This window comes from Chiloscyllium plagiosum, unplaced genomic scaffold (assembly GCF_037043375.1).
Source record: "Chiloscyllium plagiosum isolate Xiang-an unplaced genomic scaffold, Cpla_swu_hap1 HiC_scaffold_21, whole genome shotgun sequence".
NCBI lineage: Eukaryota > Metazoa > Chordata > Chondrichthyes > Orectolobiformes > Hemiscylliidae > Chiloscyllium > Chiloscyllium plagiosum.
Genome location: NW_028270159.1, coordinates 25,571,892 through 25,597,221, shown reverse-complemented (window position 1 = coordinate 25,597,221; position 25,330 = coordinate 25,571,892). Strand labels below are relative to the sequence as shown.

Here is a 25,330-nt window from a genome sequence, read left to right as displayed (position 1 = left end):
AGCGCGCGAGAGAGAGAGCGCGCAGAGAGAGACAGCGCGCGAGAGAGACAACGCGCGAGAGAGACAGCGCGCGAGAGAGACAGCGCGCGAGAGAGACAGCGCGCGAGAGAGACAGCGCGCGAGAGAGACAGCGCGCGAGAGAGAGAGACAGCGCGCGAGAGAGAGAGCGCGCAAGAGAGAGAGCGCGCAAGAGAGAGAGCGCGCAAGAGACAGCGCGCCCGAGAGAGAGACAGCGCGCCCGAGAGAGAGACAGCGCGCCCGAGAGAGAGACAGCGCGCCCGAGAGAGAGACAGCGCGCCCGAGAGAGAGACAGCGCGCCCGAGAGAGAGACAGCGCGCCCGAGAGAGAGACAGCGCGCCCGAGAGAGAGACAGCGCGCCCGAGAGAGAGACAGCGCGCCCGAGAGAGAGACAGCGCGCCCGAGAGACAGCGCGCGAGAGAGAGAGACAGCGCGCGAGAGAGAGAGACAGCGCGCGAGAGAGAGACAGCGCGCGAGAGAGAGAGACAGCGCGCGAGAGAGAGAGCGCGCAAGAGAGAGAGCGCGCAAGAGAGAGTGCGCGCAAGAGAGAGCGCGCCCGAGAGAGAGACAGCGCGCCCGAGAGAGAGACAGCGCGCCCGAGAGAGAGACAGCGCGCCCGAGAGAGAGACAGCGCGCCCGAGAGAGAGACAGCGCGCCCGAGAGAGAGACAGCGCGCCCGAGAGAGAGACAGCGCGCCCGAGAGAGAGACAGCGCGCCCGAGAGAGAGACAGCGCGCCCGAGAGAGAGACAGCGCGCCCGAGAGAGAGACAGCGCGCCCGAGAGAGAGACAGCGCGCCCGAGAGAGAGACAGCGCGCCCGAGAGAGAGACAGCGCGCCCGAGAGAGAGACAGCGCGCGAGAGTGAGAGACAGCGCGCGAGAGTGAGAGACAGCGCGCGAGAGTGAGAGACAGCGCGCGAGAGTGAGAGACAGCGCGCGAGAGAGACAGCGCGCGAGAGAGACAGCGCGCGAGAGAGACAGCGCGCGAGAGAGACAGCGCGCGAGAGAGACAGCGCGCGAGAGAGAGAGACAGCGCGCGCGAGAGAGAGACAGCGTGCGCGAGAGAGAGACAGCGCGCGCGAGAGAGAGACAGCGCGCGCGAGAGAGAGACAGCGTGCGCGAGAGAGAGACAGCGCGCGCGAGAGAGAGACAGCAGCGCGCGAGAGAGACAGCAGCGCGCGAGAGAGAGACTGCGCGCGAGAGAGAGAGACTGCGCGCAAGAGAGAGACAGCGAGAGAGCGCGCGAGAGACGCGAGAGAGAGAGCCGCGCGAGAGAGAGAGCGAGAGCGCGAGAGAGAGACGAGAGAGAGAGAGAGCGTGGGACGCGCGCGAGGAGAGACGAGCGCGAGAGAGAGACAGCGCGCGCACGAGAGAGAGAGAGCAGCGCGAGTGAGAGACAGCGCGCGCGAGTGAGAGACAGCGCGCGCGAGTGAGAGACAGCGCGCGCGAGTGAGAGACAGCGCGCGCGAGTGAGAGACAGCGCGCGCGAGTGAGAGACAGCGCGCGCGAGTGAGAGACAGCGCGCGCGAGTGAGAGACAGCGCGCGCGAGTGAGAGACAGCGCGCGCGAGTGAGAGACAGCGCGCGCGAGTGAGAGACAGCGCGCGCGAGAGACAGCGCGCGCGAGAGACAGCGCGCGCGAGAGACAGCGCGCCGGAGAGACAGCGCGCGCGAGTGAGAGACAGCGCGCGCGAGTGAGAGACAGCGCGCGCGAGTGAGAGACAGCGCGCGCGAGTGAGAGACAGCGCGCGCGAGTGAGAGACAGCGCGCGCGAGTGAGAGACAGCGCGCGCGAGTGAGAGACAGCGCGCGCGAGTGAGAGACAGCGCGCGCGAGTGAGAGACAGCGCGCGCGAGTGAGAGACAGCGCGCGCGAGTGAGAGACAGCGCGCGCGAGTGAGAGACAGCGCGCGCGAGGAGAGACAGCGCGCGCGAGAGAGAGACAGCGCGCGCGAGAGAGAGACAGCGCGCGCGAGAGAGAGACAGCGCGCGCGAGAGAGAGACACGCGGCGCGCGAGAGAGAGACAGCGCGCGAGAGAGAGAGACAGCGCGCGAGAGAGAGAGACAGCGCGCGAGAGAGAGAGACAGCGCGCGAGAGAGAGAGACAGCGCGCGAGAGAGAGACAGCGCGCGAGAGAGACAGACAGCGCGCGAAAGAGAGAGACAGCGCGCGAGAGAGACAGCGCGCGAGAGAGACAGCGCGAGAGAGGGCGCGCGAGAGAGAGACAGCGCGCGCGAGAGAGAGACAGCGCGCGAGAGAGAGAGACAGCGCGCGAGAGGAGAGACAGCGCGCGAGAGAGACAGCGCGCAGAGAGAGACAGCGCGCGAGAGAGACAGCGCGCGAGAGAGACAGCGCGCGAGAGAGACAGCGCGCGAGAGAGACAGCGCGCGAGAGAGACAGCGCGCGGAGAGAGAGACAGCGCGCGAGAGAGACAGCGCGCGAGAGAGACAGCGCGCGAAGAGAGAGACAGCGCGCGAGAGAGACAGCGCGCGAGAGAGACAGCGCGCGAGAGAGACAGCGCGCGAGAGAGAGACAACGCGCGAGAGAGGACAGCGCGCGAGAGAGAGACAGCGCGCGAGAGAGACAGCGCGCGAGAGAGACAGCGCGCGAGAGAGAGAGACAGCGCGCAGAGAGAGACAGCGCGCGAGAGAGACAGCGCGCGAGAGAGAGAAGAGACAGCGCGAGAGAGAGACAGCGCGCGAGAGAGAGACAGCGCGCGGAGAGAGAGACAGCGCGCGAGAGAGAGAGACAGCGCGCGAGAGAGAGACAGCGCGCGAGAGAGAGAGACAGCGCGCGAGAGAGAGAGACAGCGCGCGAGAGAGAGAGACAGCGCGCGAGAGAGAGCAGCGCGCAAGAGAGACAGCGCGCGAGAGAGACAGCGCGCCCCGAGAGAGAGACAGCGCGCCGCGAGAGAGAGACAGCGCGCGCGAGAGAGAGACAGCGCGGAGAGAGAGCAGCGCGCGAGAGAGACAGGAAGAGAGAAGAGAGAGAGACAGCGCGCGAGAGAGAGACAGCGCGCGAGAGAGAGAGACAGCGCGCGAGAGAGACAGCGCGCGAGAGAGAGACAGCGCGCGAGAGAGAGAGACAGCGCGCGAGAGAGAGAGACAGCGCGCGAGAGAGAGAGACAGCGCGCGAGAGAGAGAGACAGCGCGCGAGAGAGAGACAGCGCGCGAGAGAGAGAGCGCGCGAGAGAGAGAGAGCGCGCAAGAGAGAGAGCGCGCGAGAGAGAAGAGACAGCGCGCCCGAGAGAGAGACAGCGCGCCCGAGAGAGAGACAGCGCGCCCGAGAGAGAGACAGCGCGCCCGAGAGAGAGACAGCGCGCCCGAGAGAGAGACAGCGCGCCCGAGAGAGAGACAGCGCGCCCGAGAGAGAGACAGCGCGCCCGAGAGAGAGACAGCGCGCCCGAGAGAGAGACAGCGCGCCCGAGAGAGAGAGACAGCGCGCCCGAGAGAGAGACAGCGCGCCCGAGAGAGAGACAGCGCGCCCGAGAGAGAGACAGCGCGCCCGAGAGAGAGACAGCGCGCCCGAGAGAGAGACAGCGCGCCCGAGAGAGAGACAGCGCGCCGAGAAGAGAGACAGCGCGCCCGAGAGAGAGACAGCGCGCCCGAGAGAGAGACAGCGCGCGAGAGTGAGAGACAGCGCGCGAGAGTGAGAGACAGCGCGCGAGAGTGAGAGACAGCGCGAGAGAGAGAGACAGCGCGCGAGAGAGAGAGACAGCGCGCGAGAGAGACAGCGCGCGAGAGAGAGAGACAGCGCGCGAGGAGAGAGACAGCGCGCGAGAGAGAGAGACAGCGCGCGAGAGAGAGAGACAGCGCGCGAGAGAGAGAGACAGCGCGCGAGAGAGAGAGACAGCGCGCGAGAGAGAGACAGCGCGCGAGAGAGACAGCGCGCGAGAGAGACAGCGCGCGAGAGAGAGCGCGCGAGAGAGAGACAGCGCGCGAGAGAGAGACAGCGCGCGAGAGAGAGAGACAGCGCGCGAGAGAGAGAGACAGCGCGCGAGAGAGAGAGCGCGCAAGAGAGAGACAGCGCGCGAGAGAGACAACGCGCGAGAGAGACAGCGCGCGAGAGAGACAGCGCGCGAGAGAGACAGCGCGCGAGAGAGACAGCGCGCGAGAGAGACAGCGCGCGGAGAGAGAGACAGCGCGCGAGAGAGAGAGACAGCGCGCGAGAGAGAGAAGCGCGCAAGAGAGAGGAGCGCGCAAGAGACAGCGCGCCCGAGAGAGAGACAGCGCGCCCGAGAGAGAGACAGCGCGCCCGAGAGAGAGACAGCGCGCCCGAGAGAGAGACAGCGCGCCCGAGAGAGAGACAGCGCGCCAGAGGGAGAGAGCGCGCCCGAGAGAGAGACAGCGCCCCGAGAGAGAGACAGCGCGCCGAGAGAGAGACAGCGCGCGAGAGAGACAGCGCGCGAGAGAGAGAGACAGCGCGCGAGAGAGAGAGCGCGCAAGAGAGAGAGCGCGCAAGAGAGAGTGCGCGCAAGAGAGAGCGCGCCCGAGAGAGAGACAGCGCGCCCGAGAGAGAGACAGCGCGCCCGAGAGAGAGACAGCGCGCCCGAGAGAGAGACAGCGCGCCCGAGAGAGAGACAGCGCGCCCGAGAGAGAGACAGCGCGCCCGAGAGAGAGACAGCGCGCCCGAGAGAGAGACAGCGCGCCCGAGAGAGAGACAGCGCGCCCGAGAGAGAGACAGCGCGCCCGAGAGAGAGACAGCGCGCCCGAGAGAGAGACAGCGCGCCCGAGAGAGAGACAGCGCGCCCGAGAGAGAGACAGCGCGCCCGAGAGAGAGACAGCGCGCGAGAGTGAGAGACAGCGCGCGAGAGTGAGAGACAGCGCGCGAGAGTGAGAGACAGCGCGCGAGAGTGAGAGACAGCGCGCGAGAGAGACAGCGCGCGAGAGAGACAGCGCGCGAGAGAGACAGCGCGCGAGAGAGACAGCGCGCGAGAGAGACAGCGCGCGAGAGAGAGAGACAGCGCGCGCGAGAGAGACAGCGTGCGCGAGAGAGAGACAGCGCGCGCGAGAGAGAGACAGCGCGCGCGAGAGAGACAGCAGCGCGCAAGAGAGAGAGACTGCGCGCAAGAGAGAGACAGCGAGAGAGCGCGCGGCGAGAGACCGCGAGAGAGAGAGCGCGCGCGAGAGAGAGACAGAGAGCGTGAGAGCGCGCGAGAGAGGACGAGCGCGAGAGAGAGACAGCGCGCGCACGAGAGAGAGAGAGACAGCGCGAGTGAGAGACAGCGCGCGCGAGTGAGAGACAGCGCGCGCGAGTGAGAGACAGCGCGCGCGAGTGAGAGACAGCGCGCGCGAGTGAGAGACAGCGCGCGCGAGTGAGAGACAGCGCGCGCGAGTGAGAGACAGCGCGCGCGAGTGAGAGACAGCGCGCGCGAGTGAGAGACAGCGCGCGCGAGTGAGAGACAGCGCGCGCGAGTGAGAGACAGCGCGCGCGAGTGAGAGACAGCGCGCGCGAGTGAGAGACAGCGCGCGCGAGTGAGAGACAGCGCGCGCGAGTGAGAGACAGCGCGCGCGAGAGACAGCGCGCGCGAGAGAAAGCGCGCGCGAGAGACAGCGCGCGCGAGTGAGAGACAGCGCGCGCGAGTGAGAGACAGCGCGCGCGAGTGAGAGACAGCGCGCGCGAGTGAGAGACAGCGCGCGCGAGTGAGAGACAGCGCGCGCGAGTGAGAGACAGCGCGCGCGAGTGAGAGACAGCGCGCGCGAGTGAGAGACAGCGCGCGCGAGTGAGAGACAGCGCGCGCGAGTGAGAGACAGCGCGCGCGAGAGAGAGACAGCGCGCGCGAGAGAGAGACAGCGCGCGCGAGAGAGAGACAGCGCGCGCGAGAGAGAGACAGCGCGCGCGAGAGAGAGACAGCGCGCGCGAGAGAGAGACAGCGCGCGAGAGAGAGAGACAGCGCGCGAGAGAGAGAGACAGCGCGCGAGAGAGACAGCGCGCGCGAGAGAGAGACAGCGCGCGCGAGTGAGAGACAGCGCGCGCGAGAGAGAGACAGCGCGCGCGAGAGAGAGACAGCGCGCGCGAGAGAGAGACAGCGCGCGCGAGAGAGAGACAGCGCGCGAGAGAGAGAGACAGCGCGCGAGAGAGACAGCGCGCGAGAGAGACAGCGCGCGAGAGAGACAGCGCGCGAGAGAGACAGCGCGCGAGAGAGAGCGCGCGAGAGAGAGACAGCGCGCGAGAGAGAGACAGCGCGCGAGAGAGAGAGACAGCGCGCGAGAGAGAGAGACAGCGCGCGAGAGAGAGAGCGCGCAAGAGAGAGACAGCGCGCGAGAGAGACAACGCGCGAGAGAGACAGCGCGCGAGAGAGACAGCGCGCGAGAGAGACAACGCGCGAGAGAGACAGCGCGCCGAGAGAGACAGCGCGCGAGAGAGACAGCGCGCGAGAGAGACAGCGCGCGAGAGAGACAGCGCGCGAGAGAGACAGCGCGCGAGAGAGACAGCGCGCGAGAGAGACAGCGCGCGAGAGAGACAGCGCGCGAGAGAGAGAGACAGCGCGCGAGAGAGAGAGACAGCGCGCGCGAGAGAGAGACAGCGTGCGCGAGAGAGAGACAGCGCGCGCGAGAGAGACAGCGCGCGCGAGAGAGACAGCAGCGCGCAAGAGAGACAGCAGCGCGCGAGAGACAGCAGCGCGCGAGAGACAGCAGCGCGCGAGAGAGAGACTGCGCGCAAGAGAGAGAGACTGCGCGCAAGAGAGACAGCGAGAGAGCGCGCGCGAGAGACCGCGAGAGAGAGAGCGCGCGCGAGAGAGAGACAGAGAGCGTGAGAGCGCGCGAGAGAGGACGAGCGAGAGAGAGAGACAGCGCGCGCACGAGAGAGAGAGAGACAGCGCGCGCGAGTGAGAGACAGCGCGCGCGAGTGAGAGACAGCGCGCGCGAGTGAGAGACAGCGCGCGCGAGTGAGAGACAGCGCGCGCGAGTGAGAGACAGCGCGCGCGAGTGAGAGACAGCGCGCGCGAGTGAGAGACAGCGCGCGCGAGTGAGAGACAGCGCGCGCGAGTGAGAGACAGCGCGCGCGAGTGAGAGACAGCGCGCGCGAGTGAGAGACAGCGCGCGCGAGTGAGAGACAGCGCGCGCGAGTGAGAGACAGCGCGCGCGAGGTGAGAGACAGCGCGCGCGAGAGAGAGACAGCGCGCGCGAGAGAGAGACAGCGCGCGCGAGAGAGAGACAGCGCGCGCGAGAGAGAGACAGCGCGCGCGAGAGAGAGACAGCGCGCGCGAGAGAGAGACAGCGCGCGCAGAGAGAGACAGCGCGCGCGAGAGAGAGACAGCCGCGCGGCGAGAGAGAGACAGCGCGCGCGAGAGAGAGACAGCGCGCGCGAGAGAGAGACAGCGCGCGCGAGAGAGAGACAGCGCGCGCGAGAGAGAGACAGCGCGCGCGAGTGAGAGACAGCGCGCGAGAGTGAGAGACAGCGCGCGCGAGTGAGAGACAGCGCGGGCGAGTGAGAGACAGCGCGGGCGAGTGAGAGACAGCGCGGGCGAGTGAGAGACAGCGCGCGCGAGAGAGAGACAGCAGCGCGCGAGAGAGAGACAGCAGCGCGCGAGAGAGAGACAGCGCGCGCGCGAGAGAGAGACAGCGCGCGCGAGAGAGAGACAGCGCGCGCGCGAGAGAGAGACAGCGCGCGAGAGAGAGAGACAGCGCGCGAGAGACAGAGACAGCGCGCGCGAGAGAGACAGCGCGCGCGCGAGAGACAGCAGCGCGCGCGAGAGACAGCAGCGCGCGCGAGAGAGACAGCAGCGCGCGAGACAGCAGCGCGCGAGAGAGAGACAGCGCGCGCGAGAGAGAGACAGCGCGCGCGAGAGAGAGACAGCGCGCGCGAGAGAGAGACAGCGCGCGCGAGAGAGAGACAGCGCGCGCGAGAGAGACAGCAGCGCGCGCGAGAGAGAGACAGCGCGCGCGAGAGAGAGACAGCGCGCGCGAGAGAGACAGCAGCGCGCGCGAGAGACAGCAGCGCGCGCGAGAGAGACAGCAGCGCGCGAGACAGCAGCGCGCGAGAGAGAGACAGCGCGCGCGAGAGAGAGACAGCGCGCGCGAGAGAGAGACAGCGCGCGCGAGAGAGAGACAGCGCGCGCGAGAGAGAGACAGCGCGCGCGAGAGAGACAGCAGCGCGCGCGAGAGAGAGACAGCGCGCGCGAGAGAGAGACAGCGCGCGCGAGAGAGACAGCAGCGCGCGCGAGAGAGAGACAGCGCGCGCGAGAGAGAGACAGCGCGCGCGAGAGAGAGACAGCGCGCGCGAGAGAGAGACAGCGCGCGCGAGAGAGAGACAGCGCGCGCGAGAGAGAGACAGCGCGCGCGAGAGAGAGACAGCGCGCGCGAGAGAGAGACAGCGCGCGCGAGAGAGAGACAGCGCGCGCGAGAGAGAGACAGCGCGCGCGAGAGAGAGACAGCGCGCGCGAGAGAGAGACAGCGCGCGCGAGAGAGAGACAGCGCGCGCGAGTGAGAGACAGCGCGCGCGAGAGAGAGACAGCGCGCGCGAGTGAGAGACAGCGCGCGAGAGTGAGAGACAGCGCGCGCGAGTGAGAGACAGCGCGGGCGAGTGAGAGACAGCGCGGGCGAGTGAGAGACAGCGCGGGCGAGTGAGAGACAGCGCGGGCGAGAGAGAGACAGCGCGGGCGAGTGAGAGACAGCGCGGGCGAGAGAGAGACAGCGCGGGCGAGAGAGAGACAGCGCGCGCGAGAGAGAGACAGCGCGCGCGAGAGAGAGACAGCGCGCGAGAGAGAGAGACAGCGCGCGAGAGACAGAGACAGCGCGCGCGAGAGAGACAGCGCGCGCGCGAGAGACAGCAGCGCGCGCGAGAGACAGCAGCGCGCGCGAGAGACAGCAGCGCGCGAGAGAGAGACAGCGCGCGCGAGAGAGAGACAGCGCGCGCGAGAGAGACAGCGCGCGCGAGAGAGACAGCAGCGCGCGCGAGAGACAGCAGCGCGCGCGACAGCAGCGCGCGCGACAGCAGCGCGCGCGAGACAGCAGCGCGCGCGAGAGAGAGACAGCGCGCGCGAGAGAGAGACAGCGCGCGCGAGAGAGAGACAGCGCGCGCGAGAGAGAGACAGCGCGCGCGAGAGAGAGACAGCGCGCGCGAGAGAGAGACAGCGCGCGCGAGAGAGAGACAGCGCGCGCGAGAGAGAGACAGCGCGCGAGAGTGAGAGACAGCGCGCGAGAGTGAGAGACAGCGCGCGAGAGTGAGAGACAGCGCGCGAGAGTGAGAGACAGCGCGCGAGAGTGAGAGACAGCGCGCGAGAGTGAGAGACAGCGCGCGAGAGTGAGAGACAGCGCGCGAGAGAGAGAGACAGCGCGCGCGAGTGAGAGACAGCGCGCGCGAGTGAGAGACAGCGCGCGCGAGTGAGAGACAGCGCGCGCGAGTGAGAGACAGCGCGCGCGAGTGAGAGACAGCGCGCGCGAGTGAGAGACAGCGCGCGCGAGTGAGAGACAGCGCGCGAGAGTGAGAGACAGCGCGCGAGAGTGAGAGACAGCGCGCGAGAGTGAGAGACAGCGCGCGAGAGTGAGAGACAGCGCGCGAGAGTGAGAGACAGCGCGCGAGAGTGAGAGACAGCGCGCGAGAGTGAGAGACAGCGCGCGAGAGTGAGAGACAGCGCGCGAGAGTGAGAGACAGCGCGCGAGAGTGAGAGACAGCGCGCGAGAGTGAGAGACAGCGCGCGAGAGTGAGAGACAGCGCGCGAGAGTGAGAGACAGCGCGCGAGAGTGAGAGACAGCGCGCGAGAGTGAGAGACAGCGCGCGAGAGTGAGAGACAGCGCGCGAGAGTGAGAGACAGCGCGCGAGAGTGAGAGACAGCGCGCGAGAGTGAGAGACAGCGCGCGAGAGTGAGAGACAGCGCGCGAGAGTGAGAGACAGCGCGCGAGAGTGAGAGACAGCGCGCGAGAGTGAGAGACAGCGCGCGAGAGTGAGAGACAGCGCGCGAGAGTGAGAGACAGCGCGCGAGAGTGAGAGACAGCGCGCGAGAGTGAGAGACAGCGCGCGAGAGTGAGAGACAGCGCGCGAGAGTGAGAGACAGCGCGCGAGAGTGAGAGACAGCGCGCGAGAGTGAGAGACAGCGCGCGAGAGTGAGAGACAGCGCGCGCGAGAGAGAGACAGCGCGCGCGAGAGAGAGACAGCGCGCGCGAGAGAGAGACAGCGCGCGCGAGAGAGAGACAGCGCGCGCGAGAGAGAGACAGCGCGCGCGAGAGAGAGACAGCGCGCGCGAGAGAGAGACAGCGCGCGCGAGAGAGAGACAGCGCGCGCGAGAGAGAGACAGCGCGCGCGAGAGAGAGACAGCGCGCGCGAGAGAGAGACAGCGCGCGCGAGAGAGAGACAGCGCGCGCGAGAGAGAGACAGCGCGCGCGAGAGAGAGACAGCGCGCGCGAGAGAGAGACAGCGCGCGCGAGAGAGAGACAGCGCGCGCGAGAGAGAGACAGCGCGCGCGAGAGAGAGAGACAGCGCGCGCGAGAGAGAGACAGCGCGCGCGAGAGAGAGACAGCGCGCGAGAGAGAGACAGCGCGCGAGAGAGAGAGACAGCGCGCGAGAGAGAGAGACAGCGCGCGAGAGAGAGAGACAGCGCGCGAGAGAGAGAGACAGCGCGCGAGAGAGAGAGACAGCGCGCGAGAGAGAGAGACAGCGCGCGCGAGAGAGAGACAGCGCGCGCGAGAGAGAGACAGCGCGCGCGAGAGAGAGACAGCGCGCGCGAGAGAGAGACAGCGCGCGCGAGAGAGAGACAGCGCGCGCGAGAGAGAGACAGCGCGCGCGAGAGAGAGACAGCGCGCGCGAGAGAGAGACAGCGCGCGCGAGAGAGAGACAGCGCGCGCGAGAGAGAGACAGCGCGCGCGAGAGAGAGACAGCGCGCGCGAGAGAGAGACAGCGCGCGCGAGAGAGAGACAGCGCGCGCGAGAGAGAGACAGCGCGCGCGAGAGAGAGACAGCGCGCGCGAGAGAGAGACAGCGCGCGCGAGAGAGAGACAGCGCGCGCGAGAGAGAGACAGCGCGCGCGAGAGAGAGATATCAAAAAATTTAGTGAGCTTGTGGTTAATATCAGCTTAGTACTTGTCATTTAATCAGAGTTGCCTATTGCCCTCTGTTAAGGAACAATAGTTTGTGATTGATACAAGAAGATCACACAAGTCTTAGTAGTTTTACAGGCAGTTGTCATGATACCTTTGTCCTGCAGCAAATCAACCTTCTCCAAAACTATTCTATCCTTCAAGGAACTTCGAGAATAGCAGCTCAGGGATAAGGCCTACCCTTTCACATAAAACAAACAACCTCACTAGCCTTGAGCAGCTCATGAACAGCAACAGTCACCAGAAACGTCATTAAGTACATTTTAGAATTCTTGAAGCAATGTTTCAGGGGACAGTTCTGGAGCATGCATAATGTACGGCCACATAAAAGCCTCCTGGTTTATTTTCACATCCTGTATGCATGCATACAGGAGCGAGAGAGCGAGAGAGCGAGGCACTGAAAAAGGAAGAGCACCATCAACTGGAATAAACCATCAATCTGTACTCAGGTACAGGTGAGAGAGAGAAAAACAGAGGAAGGGACAGTAGCCAGATGTAATAAAACCTCCCAACGTACTTTACAGATGCAACTCATCAAGGTTCTTTCATCAATACCCTTCAAGTACTGGCCTAGCTAATGACACCCAAATCCTGTGAAATAAAAAATTAAGAGAAACAAGTATGACATTGAGCCATGCAAGTTCATCAAAAACATGATCAGACACATGTTCTGAGGATCATCTTAAAAGGAACAAGGCAGGGTAGAGAACTGAAAATTAGAATCCCTACCCTATATTTACCCCTGACTAATGCACCTAGCCTACACATCCCTGCCCACTATGGGCAATTTAGCATGGCCAATTCACCTAGCCTGTACATCTTTGTGATTAAGGGAGGAAACCGGAATACCCAGAGGAAACCCATGCACACAGACAGACAGTCACCCAAGGCTGGAATCGAACCTGGGTCCCTGGCACTGTAAGACAGCAGTGCTAACCACTGAGCCACCGTGCCACCTCACGGTGCTCGGAGGGAATTCCAGGCCTTTGGGACCAGGAAGCTGAATGCTGCCAATAATGGAACAATTAAAATCAGGTTGGTCATGAATTCAAAATTACAGGCACGTACCGGTCTTGGAGAACTGCATCCCAAATAATGGCCTGAGTGACAAAGTTTTGCAGTCATGAGTTCCAGGGTAACAATGGCTACTGTGGATTTTTAACTATGTGCCAACAGCTGTGTAATCCTTTAAATTCTTGCAGTTATTTTTAATTACTGTGTTCCCAGAGGTGGATATATGGTGCCTCCACAAAAGATAACCATCATGATCTATCTGCACATACACACATGCAATTAAATGACACACCATTAATGAAAGTGCATCAAGAGCTTTACAAAGAGTTGAAAGTATTGTATCTTAAGGCTATTGTGTAGTACCAGTGAGATGGGCCAAAGGCAGTTCAAGACTAGCATTGTATATTATTAAGAGACCTCAAAGGAAACAGAAATTAAACACCATAAGCAATCACTGAGATCATTAAATTGGCATGAAATCTAAAATGTTTATCACTTGGTCTGTTCATAAATTATTGGAGCAAAGCAACTTTAATTGTGATGTACTCTTTACAGATCTCATCATGAATGAGCAGTTATTAATTTAGTTAAATTACCTATAAAGCATTGTAGTTAATTGAACATCAAGATGAAGTGATTAGTTTGATAAATGGCACTTTCTGCTAGATGAGAGTTAAAAGTGAACGCTGATTTTGTGCATGACTGGCAGTGTTCCACCAAGTAATGATGTTAGCCACAAGTATAATTTGTCTTTAAAAAATAGTGGTGGGTGTGGACGGATCAACTGATGTTGGTCATGAATCATGACTTAAAAACCCCAGTGCCTTTTACTTAAGCAATGCACCATCCTAGGTCTTTCACCAGAGTACTCCCTGCCTACCTCTATGCCTATTTTCAACCAAAATGAAGTTATATTGGGAAAAAGTTTGTTAAACACTCTCTTGGAGTGATACAGACTGTGGGGTTGGAGGAGATTACACAGAAAGGAAGGAGAAAGAGACTCCTAACAGATTTGAAAACAATGGGAATTTTAAAATTAAAATGTTGTTCAATCAGGGGTGACAGGTGAACAGGATATTGTGCAAGTTAATACGCAGACTCCTGAACTTTGGATGACTTAAAGGTTTACAGAGGGTAGTATGTGGGAGGACATCATGGTAGGAATACACCATAAACGTAATATTTAATGGTAACAAATGCATGAATGTGAGTTCCAGCAACAGAAAAGCTGAGACAAGGTGAAGAAGGATGATGAGAGGGTTACCTCAGATTACAACAGGATCTGGACCAGATGGGCCAACGGGCTGAGAAGTGGCAGATGGAGTTTAATTCAGATAAATACGAGGTGCTGCATTTTGGGAAAGCAAATCTTAGCAGGACGTATACACTTAATGGTAAGGTCCTAGGGAGTGTTGCCGAACAAAGAGACCTTGGAGTGCGGGTTCATAGCTCCTTGAAAGTGGAGTCGCAGGTAGATAGGATATTGAAGGCGGCATTTGGTATGCTTTCCTTTATTGGTCAGAGTACTGAGTACAGGAGCTGGGAGGTCATGGTGCGGCTGTACAGGACATTGGTTAGGCCATTGTTGAAATATTGCGTGCAATTCTGGTCTCCTTCCTATCGGAAAGATGTTGTGAAACTTTAAAGGGTTCAGAAAAGATTTACAAGGATGTTGCCAGGGTTGGAGGATTTAAGCTATAGGGAGAGGCTGAACAGGCTCGGGCTGTTTTCCCTGGAGCATCGGAGGCTGAGGGGCGACTTTGTAGAGGTTTACAAAATTATGAGGGGCATGATAGGATAAATAGACAAAGTCTTCTCCCTGGGGTCGGGGAGTCCAGAACTAGAGGGCATAGGGTGAGAGGGGAAAATATATAAAAGAGACCTAAGGGGCAACATTTTCCACACAGAGGGTGGTACATGTATGGAATGAGCTGCCAGAGGAAGTGGTGGAGGCTGGTACAATTGCAACATTCAAGAGGCATTTAGATGGGTATATGAATAGGAAGGGTTTGGAGGGATATGGACTGGGTGCTGGCAGGTGGGACTAGATTGGGTTGGGATATCTGGTCAGCATGGATGGGTTGGACTGAAGGGTCTGTGTCCATGCTATACATCTCTATCACTCCATGAAAATAAATTAGTCTTAGCGATGGCAGGAATGTGTGTTCAGAACCTCATTTCAAGATAAAATTTTAAATCTTTTCATCAATCTTCCTCACACTCAACTCTCCTCCAAGGCTTCCCACCCCACCCATCTTGCCTGTTCTCTTTCTTTAGATTCTTACCAGGAACCTGTATTTTTTTTTCTTGAAATGCCTCATGCAAATATTGCAGTTGGAATGATTTGCCCAATTTTGGTCCTGTATTCAATTATGCATGCAAAGTTTCCAAAGAAAGTGCAGATGAAAGCAAAGATAATTAGGAACACTATTGTGAAGAAATTAGGTGGCACATAAAGAGGTACATTACCACTTTTACAACTCTAAAAAATATGAATATAATGTTCATGTAATATTTAGTATGAAGGACATTTCAGGACAATAACTGTAAAGGCATTTTACATCATATTACTCATTTAAAAAGGTGATACTGCCTTCAGTCAAATGCTCATCACCTTGAAAAGTCGGCTGAATACAGTAATGAGATATGGAACTGAACAACACATTTAGTCTCGAGGCTTATCCACAAGCCTGCCAAAAAAAATGTTCACTACAGTGTAACAAAAACAAAAAACAGAAATTGCTAGAAAAAGGTCAGACCGGTTTCTGATTTCAAGCATCTACAATTCTTTTGGTTTATTCGTTTGGTGTTCTACCACAGTGGAAACCTAATTATGCATCAAACCATTTTGTACACTTACTGTTCAAGGTAAATGGATGCAAAATGGCAGATATAGTAGGAACACATCAAAGTTATCCTAATCTGATGACTCAAATAACTATGAATAACTACCTATTCTATTAACCCACATTGGTATTTACAAAAGTAACAATCTGAAGGTCATAATATCCAAACATTTCAAGATGCAAAGTGGAATTCTTATAAGTATTGCTGACGAAACCTTTTTTAAAGAAGAAAAATGTAACTTTTGCTCCATAAGTTCATTCTTGGAAGATTCTTAGTTACACTTCCCTCTATGAAAAGATAAATTAAATTATCACATTAAAAATCACACAACACCAGGTTATAGTCCAACAGGTTTAATTGGAAGCACACTAGCTTTCCGAGCGACGCTCCTTCATCAATCACCTGATTTAACTTTGTACACCCCAGTCCAACATCTCCAAATCATTTAAATTATTACAATTGTTTCCCTTGTTTGTAATTGCACCTTATAAACATCTCAGAGTGGTTTACAAGCATACAAGAGAAGGGAAAATATCATTATATCACACTAATTGTTTACCCTCTCCATCATACTGCAGAACCTCATGCACCAAATCCTAAAAAGCTTGCAAAAAACGACCACTTAATTTCGTGAGAAACTCTGGATAGTTCCTGTTCAACTTCCTAATGTAGTAAAGTAAGCTCCAGAAAACATGCATTGCTAAACAGACACCTCCTGTGTATCCCAGCCTTGTTAAAGGCACAGGACTTTGAGAAAAGAAACAACCACCTCAATCCAAAGGGCTAATTGCAAAGATTACATGTTAAAACATTTTACAACATGACAGATACAGGAGACAAAAAGAATGGGGGCTGGGTAGACCAAAAGCACAGTTGAAGAGATAGGATTTTTAAGCGACTTTGCAAAGGGTAGCATGACAAAGTAGTTTACGGCGTGAGTGCCAATAGAAAAGGGTTTAATGATTGAAGAAGTGGGCACTGGTAGTAGGCTGAAGAACAAACAGTGCTCTATATTCAGAAAAAATAAGCTTGGTTAGAAGAGATTGGTTTGGTTGGGTTTTGAAAGACTATGGGGGATTTGAAGACAGATCTTGAAGTTAATGGTGTTAGGGACAGAGCAAGATAAAAGTATACAGAGACTGTGGGTCAGAAGAAAATCAAGCTGGGTAGTTCTGAATGAAAACAAAGATACTGAGTTACAAAGACGTCAAATTTTGGGAAAGGATCAGTCCTGGAATATAGAAATAAATTATAAAATATAGAAAATCTATGAGGGAGAACTTCTTTGCAGTTAGTGAAAAAGACAGATGCCATTATTACATTAAAATTGAGGCACTTTTGTTAAACTAATGATTCTTTAACAGCCTAAAACCAACAGCTATACCCTAGTATTATTACCTCACATACCACCTGAATGATTAAGCTACTCCATATACTGAGTACAGGAGAACTTCATTGCATCATTAAATTCACATCGCGATGGATGACAGACACAATCCTCAGGAGGGTCCAGCTACAACACTTTTGTACTGCTGGATCTGCTCCACAGTAAACCCTACAATCATAATTATGTTGCCAAATATCAGTACCAATAACATACCGGGCTACTCAAAGTGGGATATTACAGCAGCTAACAATCTGAAACAAACAAAAAATGCTGAAGGCCCACAGCAGGTCAAGCAGTCTCTGGAGAGAGAGCAAAACAGCCAATGCTTCACCTGTTTTGATTAAATAGTTGAAGATTAAGACTTTAAAATGATTAGCAAAGATAGTATTCTTTTTTGGAGATCTTGAGGTACAAAGGGTAACATATCTGCTTCTGAGCCAGAACCTCCAGGTTCAAGTTCCATTCCAGGCTGTCCCAACATAAACAGGTCCAGTGTTACATGTACATTCTTCAAACATTTGCTAATGCCAGATAGTAAGAAAGGGAGAGATCTATGACCATCTATGTGAAGAACAAAATCATAGCCTCTACTTTCATTATCTAAGCTACATGTGGAAAGTAGTGTTGCCACAGCAACTCAAACTTTTTTTAAAACATGGTGTGTGCGCATCTGTGTGGGGAAACAGGATGATGTTGTTTGATTCAGTTAGATGGGTGGCCAGTATGGATCAGATTTATGCCAGACTGCATGGGTTTGATTCTCATTCCTGGAATTAGGAACTCGCTCCTTACCTGAAGGGTGGTGAAGATTGTGAAGCTATGGGTCAGACCTGCCTTTGGACACAGAACTCATGTAGTTTTTTTTTGCTATTGCAAATATTCAATGAAATGACCTGAGGTCTACAGAGGGATCAAAGCAATACCACACACCCGAAAGAAGACTAGAGTTCTCTAAACTACAGCAGCCAAGATTTTAATCCTGTTCTTATGCAAATTACTGTGACTGAAACTAGACTGCACAACTAAAGCCTCTCTCTTTGAGCAGCTACTATCAGCTGGATAAACATTTTGCTTCGCATTCAAGAAGTACAGACTAGGAAGTAAGTTCTCTTATTTACTGAAATAAAACACTTGCAATAACTTTAAATATGCCAGAAAGAGCCTTTCCATATCCCTTACAACACATACGTAACTTTACAACAATCATATTTGACTTGCTTTTCAATTTACCTTTTGATGGAATTTAGTTACACAAGATATTTCTGCTGTTAAAGATTTAGGTATTAAGTAATAACCCATTTTCAAACACAAAGTTCATACAACAATGAACTGGAAGTTTGAGTCACAAAGAGTAACCCTCAGATGGTTTCCTTATCTATGCTGATTTAGCTGATCTCTGCTAGAGGCAGTGGTGAGAGCTTCATAATTAACCCCCTGAACGAAAGAAGGTAATACAAGGCTATCCGCTCACAGTTGTTTTGAATGACCATGCTGGAAGTGAGCAAGAACAGGATTACTAGCTTTCACACCCACTCCCACGATTGAGTAACTGGATATACACTACCTATCTCAGTAATACTAGGAGGTCTGGCAACAGTGGCAGGACCATGTCTTAGAATCATAGAGATATACAGCACAGAAACAGACCTTTCGGTCCAACTCGTCAATGCCGACCAGTTATCCCAACCTAATTTAGTCCCATTTGCTAGCACTTGGCCCATATCCTTCTAACCCCCTTCTACTCATATATCCATCCAAATGCCTTTTAAATGTTGTAATTGTACAAGCCTCCACCACTTCCTCTAGCAGCTCATTCCATACACGCAACACCCTCTGTGTGAAGCAAGTTACCCCTTAGGTCCCTTTTAAATTTTCCCCTCTCACCCTAAACCTTTGCCCTCTAGTTCTTGACTGCCTTAGAATAATCCATTGGCTTTTAAAGGAGGAAAAGCAAAAATAAAATGTTATGGTCTAAAAACTCAGGTGCCATTTACTGCGCATAAGGAAATCTCCCTGTCAAGATGATCAAGGTATCACTGAAACATCATTCTGCCTGCTCAATGACAGTGCAGTGTAGCACAAAATATACAAATTGTTCAATTTCAAATGTGCGAGAAAGAACCATTATGTATCCCTTACGACACATTCATAATTTTACAACAGTATCATACTTAATTCTCTTCAACTTATACTTTGTTGGAATTCAGTTATCAAAAATGTAACTGGTACCTTTTAAAGGCAAGGTAAAATCTGGCTACAGCAATTGATGAAAACGCTTGATGCAGTCTATTGGAACACTAACAGTTCCAATGGTTTAGATGCAGCACTGGAAGCCTCAAGGGAGGTGGTGGAAAGGACAGATATCTTATTTCTGCAGGTGATTCAGAGGTCTTTAGCAAACATCATGAAGGGAGTAGAAGCAGGTAAGCACAAAAGTTAGTCCCTGAAGACATGGCTTCAGTGCCACAAAAATGATTCAAGTGGTCAAGGTCAGTGAATGTATCGACAAATGTCTCTTACCAAGTTTGTTTTTCACCTAATCCCTTTGTCCTTCACTGTGACCTCCTTTGTACACTTATGCCTTTGGATATCACAGAAGTACCACAGTCAGCCAGTGCAGCCTTATGTTGAAGGGTGCACAACATCAAATGTTTGATAAAGAAACATCATCAATTGACCAGAATCATGCATCCACCAACTCAGGTACTAGCACCACATATATTCGAGACAGCAGTGGCAAATATCATCAGGTGACGAGTATCTCAGCTCAAGTGAGCTACAGCGAGGCCAAGGGAAAAGGGGAACAGGTGTATCAGTTTTGAGGGGGAAGGATGCAAATGAGTTAGTTGTGTTGCAGAGGACTCAGATAAAGTATCACACACAGATAAAGTCACCTCTTAATCTTCTCTACTTGAAGGATAATAAACATAATTTCTCTCATCTTTCCTTCCATCTAAAATCACTTATTCCTGGTATAATTCAAGCAAATCTGCTTTTCCAGAGCTTTGCATCAGCCTTCTTTAAATAAGGTAGCCAGAACTGAACAATACTCCAAATGTAATCTGGCCAATCATTTCCAGAGGTGTAGCATCACTTTGTGGCTTTGAACTCTCTCCCTGTTGTTTTAAACTGAAGGATCTTAGAAGCTTTCTTAACTGATGGAGTAGCACAAAAAAAAGAGATGCATGGGCACACACAAAGATGCTTGGTGCCTATATAACCTCAATGTTAAAGAGCATGAAGAAGTCCAGTTCCAGATCAAACACATTGTGACTTGATGGTTAAAAGTTGCTTCTAGCCTACCTTCAAAACAAGTTGATTATCTGAATGTAAATTTTTCCACTTTCAACCATCCCGACAATCCAAACTATAATTGACTAAAAAAAAGGATACTTGTTTGTTTGTCCCCAAAACCAAGAATTAAATTTGTCTCAAGGTTACTACATAGAGATAGATGATCACCACTGGATGTCAAGAAATGTTAAGAAAATGCTCTGTGGCACAATAGAAGTTAGCAGATTTTAATTTCTGATTATTATAAAAGATTAGATTAGATTCCCTACAGTATGGAAATAGGCCCTTCAGCCCAAACCGACCCTCCGAAGAGTAACCCACCCAGACTCATTCCCCTACATTTACCCCTGACTAATGCACCTAACACTATGGACAATTCAGCTTAGCCAATTCACCTGACTTGCACATCTTTTGGATTGCGGGAGTAAACCAGAGCACCTGGAGGAAACCCACGCAGACACGGGAAGAATGTGCAAACTCCACAAAGACAGGAATTGAATCCAGGTTCCTGTCGCTGTAAGCTAGCAATGGTAACCACTGAGCCACCGTGCCACCCTGTTGTAGTTCATATTACATCTATATTAATGAATTAGAACGTTTACTCTAGCAAAAAAGGAATTTATACTTAACTCCAAGTATTACTTACAAACAAGTTATATTTGAAATGTGGAAACAGACCACCAATAAAGTCTGCAGGAAAATGATTCCTGAAGAAGGGCTTATGCCCGAAACGTCGATTCTCCTGTTCCCTGGATGCTGCCTGACCTGCTGCGCTTTTCCAGCAACACATTTTCAGCTCTGATCTCCAGCATCTGCAGACCTCACTTTCTCCACCAATAAAGTCTGCCCATTAAATATCACTACTTCTTAGATTATGCTGAAAATCATATATAATTTTAAAATTATAGATAACTAAATTTTAAAAAAGGTTATTCCAATGAAACATGGCATTGTATCCTAACTTAGTTCCCCCGTGTATTTACAGATACCACACTTTACTCATTTCTTCAAACTTTAATTTTTCCAAATGGTTACATTATTTCCCCCAGATCCACATGTAACACAATTACAATTAATAAGCCAAATTGTAAAATGACCACACGAGTTAAAGAATCTGCACCACATCTCATTTCCAGCTATTTATCTGCAAAATGGTTTTCTTTGATATTATGTAGAGACAAACATTCCAACAAGCCTAAAGCATCTCCTAAAAATGTAACACACCAAATTGAAAACACACACCTAGTTCCAGAATCTTAAGCATTTAGCTATGGACTGAAAGCCCTATGTATTTCTCAGCCCTTTACGTATTGATAAAAGGATATTTATTTTTTCACAGAACACCAATCTTATTGCTTTGGATATCATGCAAAAGCCACTTGAACAAAACACAATATGCAGTAGGTTATAAAGATATTGTATATTACTTCCATCATTGTAAAGTACAGAAAAAGGCAAAGTATTGGCAATTAATTTGCGAGAATCACAACTACCTCCATTTTTGCATTAGTGTTTTGTTAACATTAGATTAACAGATAAGCCAGGCCTCCCCCTCTCTAACACACATTCTTTTGATCAAGATGTAGAAAGGTTAAAGGTCAAATAACAAAATAGCCAGTGTGTTACTAAGAACCAGCAGTTAATAAATCATTACATAAAATAAATTTCAGGTTCAAAATGACAACATCACAACTGGTTTTCTCAATATTTTGGAACACTGAACATTTTCATGGTTTTTAAAATTAATGTTTTATCCATACATGCTCCTGAACAGTGCTTACATACAAAGTGCTATAAGATTAATTCCGCAATGGAATTTCCTCTTTCAAATGGGGGATGTGCAAACTTAACATTGACAAGTTGGCCAAATGGGCAGACACCTGGCAGATGAATTTCAATGCGGAGAACTGAGGTAATGCATTTTTGTAGAAGAAACACAGAAACAATACAGCCTCAATAGTGCAACTTTGAGGGAATGCAGGAGCACAGGAACCACGGGACACATGCACATTTCCCTGAAGGTAGCTTTGCAAGTTGAAACGGCTGTTAAGAAAGCTTATAAGGTCCTTCAGTTTAAAACAACAGAGAGAGAGTTTAAAGCAATGAAGTGATGCTATACCTCTGGAAATCATTGGTCAGACTACATTTGGAGTATTGTGTTCAGTTCTGGCTACCTTATTTAAGAAAGGCTGATGCAAAGCTCTGGAAACAAATTTACTTGAATTATACCAGAAATAAGGGATTTTAGATGGAAGGAAAGATGAGAGAAATTGGGTTTATTATCCTTGGAATAGAGAAGATTAAGAGGTGACTTTATTGAGGTGTTCAAAGTGATGAATAATTTTGTCAGGGTAAAAGATATTCTGTTTTCACTCATTGGTATGTCACCAGCTAGGGGTCAGAATTTCAAGATATCAGCAAGAAACCTACAAGTGAGTTGAGGATAAATGTTTTTATTCAGAGAATTATTAGGATTTGGAATGCACTACCTGTGGCAGTGGTGGAGATAAATTCTTTACAATATTTCAAAAGACAGTCAAATATATATTTGAGAGTGATGAATTTAGAAGGCTGTAGCAATAGGGTTGGAGAAATGGACTAGCTTTTAGCTCTTTTGGGAGCCAATACAGACACGATGGGACAACTAGTTACCTTCTATACTGTAAAATTTTATGATTCTTAAACACAGACATCATGAAGATGAAACTCACTAGATTTAGACAAAATACACATTTAATTCCTTCCCCTTAAGTCCCAGAATAAAACCTAACTGCTTTCTCCCCCACAAAAGAACAGCAACAAAATCAGTAATTCACATAACACAAAGGATTGAGAGTGAGTAGCAATCCCACCTTAAAAACAGGATCCTACTTTCAAGTTTGCATGGCCTTGAAGACAGTTGTTACCTGCAGAATTAATTCACAATGCACAAAAGACAGATTTGGTAAACTTTTAAAAAAGAAGTTGGCAAAATATGTTAGGATTCAATATTTTTCTCCCTTTCAAGAAAACTTTCAGTCATATCTTGTTCAATTATGTTACTCGGAGCCTAAAATGCAGATGGCTACCTTCACAGTGAGGCATGTTCTTTCCTGAAGTACTAATCAGTTGTGTTCCTATTGCTTAGTTTTCTTCAATTAGCTATGAAGTACTTTTAAGTCTTATTTTTTTTATATTTGTTTGTTCACAGGATGTGGGCATTACAGCACCAGAATTTATTGATCATCCCAGTTGCTCTTGAGAAGGTGGTCATGAGTCACCTTCTCTGCAGTCCATCTGGTGCACATGTCCACAATGCATATTCAAGTAAATAAGATACAATTCATTAACTTTACATATTATCTTCAGAGGATACAATCAGCTAAACCATCCATGTCTTTTATTACTACTCATTTTATAAGAATTAAATTTAACAAAAAGTAAATTATGTCCACATACAAACTGGAAAACGATGTTGTTTCAAGGACAAAGTAAAACTTTATCAGGCCTAAAATAGCAAAAATAGGGTAATGACAAACTTGCAAATTCAATTCCCATCAGTTTCTAAACTTGGAAATTCTAACATTTTCAAAATAAGCATTTTCTTCCATTGTTAAAAGAACTTCAAATGGAAGCATTTCTAAAATTAAGAAAACATTTCAGCCATTAGAAAAAAAGGTAATGTGATTGCAAGTATGGACAAACCATCTAAAAAACAGAATGACCAATTGTAAATTAAGAGGCATCTAAAAGTAGCATCACTCCAGAAGAAACTGCTTCAAAAACTGAAACAAAAAAGTTGACATTTCATAACAATAAGATATACTTCACACTTGTTAAAATCCAAATTTTAAGCCTCAATCAAATTATATCACACTTCTATCGAAAAAAAATTAAATTCAAAAACGTGATTTCAACTTAAAATTCTCAAGTTTTACTTTTCAAAATGTTATTAACTTCAATGTGATCGACTCTAAAATTAATTTGAATCTCAATACCCGTTAAAACATCGCATTTATGTAACCCAACTCCGACTTAGATGAATGTATTTGTATTATATGATGTTATTTTGATGGATGCCTTTTCCTATTCTTTTTATACATCCTTTGTAATTCGGCGGTGTCCTTATTATGCCTTCTCTTAATTGCTTCAGGGCGCTTTCAAGTTCAAAAGTTCACGTTTTACGACCTTACAAAGACTCATCACTGCAGAGAAACACATTTCTATTAAATGTCCCCATCTGCATTCGACCTCAAAATTAAACTTAAAATGGCACTTAAAGAAACCTCTTGAAAAAAAACATACGTGCATTTTAGAAACGACGGGACCCCACTGTTATAATCAGCACGGAGAATAGATAAACATACCTTTTAAGCAAATAGTTATCGTTCGGACTTTGAAAACAATGGTAAACAGTTGAATACAAACGAAATTGACAAGCCTGAGCGTGCAACTGACCACCATTATCGGTACATTTCTTACTACAGCAATCATTTATCACAACTTCAAAATCTGAGAATAGAAAACAAATAACTTACTGCCAATGGGTTTTATGCCGTTTTTTTCTTCGTATTTGTAGCCATTCGTTCTTTTTTCAATCTCCATGCTCTTGATGTTTTGCCCTCACAGTAATCTCAGCACACGTCGCCCATGATGTTTACCTGTCAGGCGGTTAGCCCGACTCTCGTGCACATTGATGACGCTCGGTTAGACTACAAGCTGCTCGCGCTGGTAACAGCCCAGCACCTCACGCAAGCGCATCGCACCCTGAGATTTGTTGTTTTCCCCCCCCTCCCGACAGAAACACATTCGGCTCCACCCCCGCCTCTCCCCCCCGTCCCGGGCGTAGGACAGAGGCTGCGCGAATCAGGCAAAGCCCGAACCTCTGGTCCCAGCATTCCAACGCATTGTCAGAGCATAGTGATTGTTGCCTTCATAGCCCGATCTGGAACAATGGGCTGCATGCAGCCGGTGTCCTTTCAAACACGACAGAGGTGTCAGAATGTATTGCTACGGGCGATTTGGAAGGAAACAACTGTAAACTGTGCGTTGATATTTTCGTGTGAAATGGAAATGAAGGAGTGTAGCTGCTTTTGACCCTAGCATGAACTTTACCCTCTTTATTCTGTTGATAAAATATTGTGAAATGTCTGCTGATCTCCCACCTATCCTCGAATAATTGGACCAACAAAGCCAATCCCTCTGTTTAAATGAAGTCTCAACGGTTTGAAGTAGTCTCTGCTGTTTTGAAACTTAAATGCATATTAAATAAGTGGGTCTTGGAGTTTGTGTACAGAAGTTAGGAAATATGTTGCAGTAAAAATAATCAATTATCTCCGAGTAAATCAAAATCTATCGAGATTAAATGTGAAAAGTTTCCATGTTTGGACAACTATCACTAGTTCTGCAAAAAATGCAAACTGTACTTGGATGTTACTTCTATTTGTAAAGAACAATAATAAAATTCTGCACAAACTCAGAAGTGGACAGCGAGAAAATACATTTACATCCAGGACTTGTTGATCTGAGTTTTAAACTTTATTGCTCCACCTTTAATGGCACACTATCAGCTGTCTTGGCCCTAAGATATGGAATGCCCTTCACCATGCTTCAATTGATGACACTCCCACCTCTGAGTCAGAATGTTCCCACTACAGGACTTAAGCACAAAAACTGTGGTAACTGTTAGTCCAGTTAGGTACTGAGAGAGTATTGCACTCAGATGCTGTCTTTCAAATGACATGTTAAGCCTTGTCACTGT

General features: G+C 51.4%; 1 protein-coding gene across 4 annotated transcripts in view; it reads right to left on the bottom strand.

Annotated features, from left to right (window-relative positions):
* LOC122564841 (nuclear receptor subfamily 6 group A member 1) overlaps window positions 1-24,270 on the bottom strand; it is a 426,486-nt gene extending 402,216 nt beyond the window's left edge. For 2 of the 4 annotated variants that reach the window (XM_087998432.1, XM_043720172.2), the window contains exons 1-2: window positions 24,108-24,234; window positions 22,443-22,496 (exon numbers count right to left, since the gene is read on the bottom strand). Coding sequence is in view for 1 of the 4 variants with exons in the window: in XM_043720165.2 (XP_043576100.1) it covers window positions 24,108-24,174 (67 nt within the window). In the remaining 3 variants the exon portion in view is untranslated. Of the gene's footprint in view, window positions 1-22,442; window positions 22,497-24,107 lie in introns of all 4 variants that reach the window. The other 2 variants (XM_043720165.2, XM_087998431.1) reach the window with 2 other exon arrangements.
* Window positions 24,271-25,330: the final 1,060 nt, after the last annotated feature.